The sequence below is a fragment of the Triticum dicoccoides genome, chromosome 1B (assembly GCF_002162155.2).
Source record: "Triticum dicoccoides isolate Atlit2015 ecotype Zavitan chromosome 1B, WEW_v2.0, whole genome shotgun sequence".
Lineage (NCBI taxonomy): Eukaryota > Viridiplantae > Streptophyta > Magnoliopsida > Poales > Poaceae > Triticum > Triticum dicoccoides.
In genome coordinates, this window is record NC_041381.1 from 646835643 (window position 1) to 646844093 (window position 8451).

At 44.7% G+C, this 8451-nt stretch overlaps 1 protein-coding gene across 1 annotated transcript; it reads left to right on the forward strand.

Annotated features, from left to right (window-relative positions):
• Positions 1-222: 222 nt before the first annotated feature.
• On the forward strand, positions 223-1860 carry LOC119310900 (AP2/ERF and B3 domain-containing protein Os05g0549800-like). The gene has a single exon (XM_037586521.1). It carries the CDS (start codon positions 268-270, stop codon positions 1501-1503), a length of 1236 nt encoding a protein of 411 aa, XP_037442418.1. The 5' UTR covers positions 223-267; the 3' UTR covers positions 1504-1860.
• Positions 1861-8451: the final 6591 nt, after the last annotated feature.

The following is an 8451-nucleotide window of genomic DNA, read 5'->3' on the forward strand; positions in this document are numbered from 1 at the left end:
TTGGCTAGGGTCTGGCCCTGAAGTTGCTTTGTCTTTAGCTTTTGATGATTGTAAGGATCTTGATTGAGTAATACAAGTTTTCACCCGGAAAAAAAAACTTAGCTATACTACACTTACACTCACCTCCAGCTCCTCTCCTCCTCCTATATAACACACGCACTTGCCTCTGCTGCTCTTCTACCAACCTCCTCCATTTCCACAGAGTCTTTGGCTAAGCTACTACTCTACCTAGCTAAGCATCTTCTTCATTTTTTCGGCGGTGACCGGATGGAAAGCTCGAGGAGCTGCCTCGTGGACGACGTGAGCAGCGGCTCGTCCACCGGCAATAAGGCGTCTCCGGTGCCGGCCGCGCCGGCGACCAAGCCGCTGCAACGCGTGGGCAGCGGAGCCAGCGCGGTCATGGACGCGCCGGAGCCCGGCGCGGAGGCGGACTCCGGCCGCGGCGGGCGGCTGCCGTCGTCCAAGTACAAGGGCGTGGTGCCGCAGCCCAACGGGCGCTGGGGCGCGCAGATCTACGAGCGCCACCAGCGCGTCTGGCTCGGCACGTTCACGGGGGAGGCCGAGGCGGCGCGCGCCTACGACGCAGCGGCGCAGCGCTTCCGCGGCCGGGACGCTGTCACCAACTTCCGCCCTCTCGCCGAGTCCGATCCGGACGACGCCGCCGAGCTCCGCTTCCTTGCCGCACTCTCCAAGGCCGAGGTTGTCGACATGCTGCGCAAGCACACCTACCCCGACGAGCTGGCTCAGCACAAGCGCGCCTACTTCGCCGCCGCTGCGGCTTCCTCCCATACATCGTCGTCGTTGCCTCCTGCCTCGTCACCTTCTTCGCCGGCTGCGCCCTCGCCTGCGGCGCGGCGCGAGCACCTGTTCGACAAGACGGTCACGCCCAGCGACGTGGGGAAGCTGAACCGGCTGGTAATCCCGAAGCAGCACGCCGAGAAACACTTCCCTCTGCAGCTCCCTGCAGCCGGCGCCGCCGTGCCCGGCGAGTGCAAGGGCGTGCTGCTCAACTTCGATGACGCGGCTGGCAAACTGTGGAGGTTCCGGTACTCGTACTGGAACAGCAGCCAGAGTTACGTGCTCACCAAGGGGTGGAGCCGTTTCGTCAAGGAGAAGGGCCTGCACGCCGGGGATGCCGTCGTGTTCTACCGCTCCGCCTCGGGCAACAACCAGCTCTTCATCGACTGCAAGCTCCGGTCCAAGACCACCACCACCACGACGGCCTTCGTCAACGTGGCGGCGGCCGCCCCGTCGCCGGCACCGGTGACGAGGACCGTGCGACTGTTCGGCGTCGACCTTCTCACGGCACCGGCGCCCGAGCACGAGGAGTACGGCATGGCCAAGACAAACAAGAGATCCATGGACGCCAGCGTAGAGGCGCCCACTCCGGCGCACGCGGTCTGGAAGAAGCGGTGCGTAGACTTCGCGCTGATCCCACAGTGCCCGAGGTCAAGAGATCAACTAGTAGGAGTACAAGCAGCAGAGAGTACATTTGCTCTATAGACTTGTCACCACTCGCCACGCAGTGCCCGGGGTCAAAAGATCAGCTGCAATCAGCAGTGCAAATACTCTTGACCGACTCACATAGTCACGTTCTGTTGATTTACCACTGGATCCTCTCCAAGATTAGAGATTTGAGTTTGGAGGAGAAGAGAGGAGAAGAGGGGAAGAGTACTCTGGAAGTTTTGGTCGGGAATAGCTCACACTCGATTCACTCTCCTGTATAGGATATTTACAGAGTTGCAACTTTACACATAAGACCTCTAGCTATCCTACTTTTGCAACACAAGGACCACCAACACTCCCCCTCAAGATGGGGCAAAGATGTCAATAAGCCCCATCTTGTTACAAATCCTCATAAATGATACAACATCTATTCCTTTTGTTAATACATCTGCAAGCTGATCTATAGACTTAATATAACTAATTTGGAATAACCCTTCATCTAATTTCTCTCGGATGAAGTGTCTATCTATCTCAATATGTTTAGTTCTATCATGATAAACTGGGTTATTCACTATGTTAATTGTGGCTTGATTATCACAATAAACCTGAATAGATGCATCAGTCCACAGCTGCAACTCGGTTAGTAAGGTTTTCAACCACATTAGTTCACACAAACCCGAGGCCATGGACCTAAATTTCGCTTTTGCTGTCGAGCGAGCCACGACACTCTGCTTCTTGCTTCTCCAACTAACCAGATTTCCTCCCACAAACATGCAGTAGCCCGAAGTTGAACATCTATCATCTAAGCATCCGGCCCAGTCCGCATCGGTGTAACCCTCTACCCTCAGATGTCCATGATTAGAGAACAAGATTCCTTTCCGAAGACAACTCTTTAAGTATCTTAGAATTCTATTCACAGCATCTAAGTGGCTAGTCCTTGGGTCATGCATATATCTGCTTACGACACTAACAGCATACACAATATCAGGTCTTGTATGTGATAGATAGATTAATCGCCCAACTAGCCTCTGGTATTGGTGCCTATCAACGGGATCACCACCATCTGCCATGATTCGATGATTCTGTTCTATTGGAGTAACTGCAGGTTTACATCCTAGCATCCCGTCTCCTCAATTAAATCAAGCACATATTTTCTTTGTGAGAGATAAATACCTTTTGGGCCATATGCAACTTCAATGCCCAAGAAGTAGTGAAGATATCCCATGTCCTTGACTTCAAATGACTTTGCTAGCATCTTCTTCAAGTGAGATATCTCCACCTCATTGTTGCCTGTAATCACCATGTCATCTACATAAACAAGAAGAATCGTGATCTGATCACGCTGACATTTAAAGAACAGGGTATGATCTGCATTGCTTTGTCGATACCCCATGGAACATATTTCCTTCCGAAACCTTCCAAACCATGCCCTAGGAGACTGTTTCAGTCCGTAGAGGGATTTTCTTAACCGACACACTTTACCCTCTATTTCCTGGCTACTAAAACCAGGAGGAATTTCCATATAAACCTCCTCTTGTAGATCTCCGTGAAGAAAAGCATTTTTAACATCCATCTGGAACAATTTCCACTTATGATTTGCAGCTATCGAGATTAAAGTCCTGACAGTACTCAATTTTGCTACTGGAGCAAACGTTTCATCATAATCCACCCCATAAGTTTGACTGTACCCTTTTGCTACTAGCCTAGCCTTATATCTTTCCACCTTACCGTTTGGAGCTTGCTTAATTGTAAATACCCATTTACAACCCACAACTTTCTTATCTCCAGGTAGATAAGTAAGCACCCATGTTTGGTTCTTATCAAGAGCCGCCATTTCCTCCAACATTGCTGCCCTCCATTCTGGATATTGCTTCGCTTCCTGCCAGTCACGTGGTATAGGTACAGCGGAATGCAAGGAAGCTATAAATGACTTATATAGGGGCCCGACAGAAGAGTATGAAACATAATTGGAGATATCATATGGGGCAAATTTAGAGGGCAATTTTCCAGCAGTAGTGCGAGGTTGCTTTCTATGAGCAATATGAACATCTAAGTCATCATAAGTGAGAGGAGGTGTACCATCGCTTGTGGAGAATGGTAATGTAGTATGAGGTGAAGCTGATGGTTGTGAACTTGAATCATGCATGTCGGATTGAATTTTTGCTTCTGAATCATCCTCCCTTAAACTGATTTCCTCCCTTTGCACTTGTTCTTCCTCAGGTTTACGTCTTCGTGTATATACCTGTAGATTTTGTTCTTCATTCGGCCTTGACCACCGTATAGCCTCAGTTGATGTATCTTGTTGCTCCCCTTGCATCTGCTCTTGCCCTCCTCTAAGATCAACATCTCTATCATCATTCCCGTCCTCAAGTGGTATTGCTCCAACCACCACTTGCTTTGATGGTGTAGAGTTGCTCTCTTCTCCTTTTTCTCCCCCTGCCTTGTTTCCCGGGTCTGAAACATCACTAGGAAACAGATCAGGAAATACATCAGTTAAATCTACAGGTTCTCCATAAAATGGTATGTGTTCCCTGAAGATTACATCCATGCTCATGAACATTCGCTTTTCTGATGGGCACCAACACTTATAGCCCTTCTGCTTCCCAGAATACCCCACAAATACACACTTCAAAGCCCTTGGATCTAACTTTCCAACAGATGGTCTGTAATCTTTCACAAAACACATACACCCGAACACCTTTGGCGGAACTACATAAGAAGTCTTGCCAGTCAAACACTCTATTGGCGTCTTGTACCCAAGGACTCAAGATGGCATTCTATTAATTAGGTATGCTGCTGTCATTACTGCCTAATTCCATAATAACTTAGGAACATTCATAGCCATCATCATACAGCGGGTTACCTCTAACAAATGCCTATTCTTTCTCTCAGCTAAGCCATTCTGCTCAGAGGTACCCGGACAGGTAGTCTGATGCATTATTCCAAAGCTCGACAAATAACCATCAAACTCTCTATTTATATACTCTGTGCCATTATCAGTCCTAAATACCTTAACACATGCATCATACTGAGTCATAATCATATTATGAAAATCTCTAAAGCATTCAAATACATCATTTTTGTTCCTCAACACATACACCCAAGTGGTCCTAGTACAACAGTCAATAAAGGTAACAAAATAACGATATCCATTGATAGACACTACTACACTAGGACCCCACACATCAGAGTGTATTGTCTGAAGTGGGACATCACTTCTATGATCAGATAGAATATAAGTGCTGCGGATTTGCTTTCCATATAGGCAAGCATCACATACCAAATCCTCCTTTCTAACTTTATTAAAGAGATTAGGGTAAAGCTGACCCAGAATAACAAAAGACATATGCCCAAGTCTTCGGTGTTGTAGCATAAATTCTTCAAGTGGTGAAGAGGATAGAGCAGCAGCGACAGCTGGTGATGTATTATCATCCAAATAATACAATCCATCATGCATGCTCCCTGTCCCAAGTCTTCTTCCAGTCCCAAGTTCCTGAATTAAACACCATGATGGGAAAAAGATGACAACACAATTCAGCTCACTTGTAATGCAGCTTATAGACAGAAGGTTAATTGGAAATGAAGGAACATGTAGCACAGATGAGAGGGGCATATTAGAGTTACACATGAGTGTCCCTGAACCCATAATAGTTTGTGTGGAACCATCAGCCAACTTTACACTTTGCCCTCTCAATTCGCGGACATAATTAGTAAATTTCTTGTGTGAACCAGCCATATGTCTAGATGCACCAGAATCTATTAACCATGGCGCATCACGAAAATTAGAAGTATGAGCATTAGGAATGTTACCACTAAAATTTGCAGATGCGGCAGAGGATGGTGTTGTGGGCGCTTCAGTAGTTTGCTTATCACCTAACCTTAACCCTTTAAATTGCTGCCACTTCTCCCAGTCATCCGCGCTCATTTCCACGTTCACATTTTGGGAGTGTTCATCTACCATAACTGAGGCATTTGCCCTGCCTGCTGCACGGCCACGACCAATACCACGCCCATCAAGCCCCCGTCCACGACCTCTGCCGCGCCAGTTTTGACCTCTTCCATGTCCACTCCCAAATAATTGAGGACAAGATGATCTTATATGCCCTGGCTGGCCACACTCAAAGCAATTTCTTTCGGATGTGTTCAACCCAAACCGCTGGTTATTTGCATTTTCTGTGACAAGAAGGGCTGAAGCCTCTGTGCTATGCCCTGCATAGATAGTCCTCCAACCTCCAATTTCAGGCGTGTCTCCTCGCTAATGATCGCAGATATCGCTTGGTCCAAAGGAGGTAACTTGCCACTGCCATAAAGTGCTTCCCTCCTATTCTCAAATTTGGGATTAAGTCCATTCAGAAAATCCCTAACACGCCTTCTCTCTGTCCATTTATTGTATTTTTCAATACATTTGCCACACTCCATCTCGATTGGATCATAATAATCCAAATTGCTCCAAAGTCGTTTTAGTTCAGAAACATAGTCAACCACCGTCTTCTCGCCTTGGCACAAATCTTGTAACTCCTTTTGAATCTTGCAAGCAAGCATTTCGTTTCCTACTCCTGAGAATGTCCCTTTCAATAACCTCCAAATTTCAGAAGCTTCTTTAATCCTTTCAACTTGTTTGGCAATCTGAGGTGATAGAGAGCTCAATAACCACGCCCTCACTAGTGCATTTGTCATCTTCCACTTCTGACCTTCTTTGGAACTCTCATCCATAGGCTTCTCCACTATGCCTAGAATGTAAGCTTCAGGCTTCCTGGAAACCAAGATGGTTTCCGCATGCTCTTCCCAGCTCACATAATTTTCTGGTCCTTCTAATTTTACATGGGGCATTTGCAAAGGATGTATCTCCTCTTTTGCCTCTACTTCTGATCTTGAGTTCCCTGCTTGCTTGCTAATCGCATCAAACAACAGCTGATATTTCTCATCCATGGCCTGCAAGACAGCAGCAAGCTCCCCTGCTGTGACTGCCCTTGGAGCACTACCATTGCCTGCCATATCTTCAATTCCTCCACACTCAGCAGCAAAAGCAGCACCAGTGCTCAATCTCTCTTCTTTACAAGCTCTCTGCTACTCTCTACTATCCCTTTATCCCTTTTCAGAGACCACACAGCAGCAGCCCTCAATCTCTCTTCTTCCTCCCCAAATTTGCAGCAGCAGTCCCCTATTTCTCCAAATCGAAACAACAACAACCTCTTACCTCCTGCTCCTCTTTTCTCTGATCCAGGGAGCCCCGCAACCTTCTTCAGGTAGCCCCAATTCGACTCCCCACCGCCGTACTGGGTCTCAATCCCGCTGCCTTCACCTCCCGAACGCCCAGCAATGTCCACACGAGCGTCACCGGGATGGATCTTGCCAAAGCTCTGATGCCATGTTGATTCACACCCACTGGATCCTCTCCAAGATTAGAGATTTGAGTTTGGAGGAGAAGAGAGGAGAAGAGGGGAAGAGTACTCTGGAAGTTTTGGTCGGGAATAGCTCACACTCGATTCACTCTCCTGTATAGGATATTTACAGAGTTGCAACTTTACACATAAGACCCCTAGCTATCCTACTTTTGCAACACAAGGACCACCAACACGTTCACGTACTAGTAGTGTAGTATATCTAGCGGGATTTTTTTAAAATACTTCCGATGTATTCATCAAACTATATGTATGAAAAACATCAGAAGTAATAGAAATTGCATCCAGTCTCATAGATCACCTAGCGATGAGTACAAATATTGGAGCAAGTCTAAGGTACACCGCCGTCATCTTTTCTTACTCATCGGAGTTGGGCAAACCTAAGGCCCCAAAGGACTAACACACCGGTGCAACAACGGTCACTGACGAAGAGAAGTGTAAATCGAAATGATCCAACTTGTAGACACGTGAACACATATGAATAAAAGTCGAATCCAAGTTGATCCACCGCAGGCAAACAATGATAAAATCCAACGAGATCCGCCGAAGATGGAAGCAGGTCTTGCCTTAGCGAGCATCATGCGTCGCTATTGCTAGGCCAGCCAAGTAGTAGCCCCGGGAGTGCGCATCCATTTCTTTCTTCTTTGCTTCTTTATTCATTAGTTCTTTAGTTTGTTTTGCTTTATTTATTTATTTTAACCATCATAAATAAATATATTTCAAAATATAGTATGAAAAATCGCCACACATTAGAAAAACATCTTAACTCACTGGAAACAGTGTGCAAGTAATTTTTAAAAATGTTCATACTCTTCAAAACAATGTCGTGATATTTTATAAGTGTTCATATGTCTCAATAAAATGGTTGTGAAATTTTTAAAAATTCTAATACAATGTAAAAATATCCATGTAATTTAGAAAAAAAAGGTACAATAATAAAGATCGTTATGAGATCTAAACAAAATGTTCACACGTTACAAAATAGATTCATGAAATTTGAGAAAGATGTTTATACCATGTTAAAAATCGTGTGATTTTAAGAAAAATGTTTCTTACCGTCCAACTAAATCTTCAACATGTATTTGAAATAAATTAACATCGATTCGAAAGAAATTAAACATGTATTCGAAAGAATGTTCAAACATATATTTCAAAAAGGGTTCAACATGGATCAAAAATATGTTCCACGTGCATACAAAAAATGGCCAACATGTATCATAAAAATATTCCACGTGCATATGAAAATGATCAACATGTATTTGAAAAAATATTTATCACAATTTTCAATGTTGAAGGTGTATTCGAAAAATGTTTCACATGTATTAAAAATTCTCAACTCTGTATCCAAAAAATGTTCAATGTTTATTTAAAAAATGTTTAACATCTATTCAACAAAATGTTCAAATATATATTTAAAAAAAATCAATGTGTGTCATAAAAATGTACAACAGTATATGAAAAATGTAAAATGTATATTAAAAAGAGTGGACATATAATTGTAAAAAAGAAACAGAAAAAAAAGAAGAAGAAAGAGGAAACCTAAAACAATAAAAATAAAACTTAAGAAAAAACAGCGAAAACGTAAAGGAAAACAAAGAAAGAT

Bases quoted from the DNA above. Each gene is read 5' to 3' on its own strand.
- LOC119310900 (XM_037586521.1), top strand. From the start codon at position 268: ATGGAAAGCTCGAGGAGCTGCCTCGTGGACGACGTGAGCAGCGGCTCG.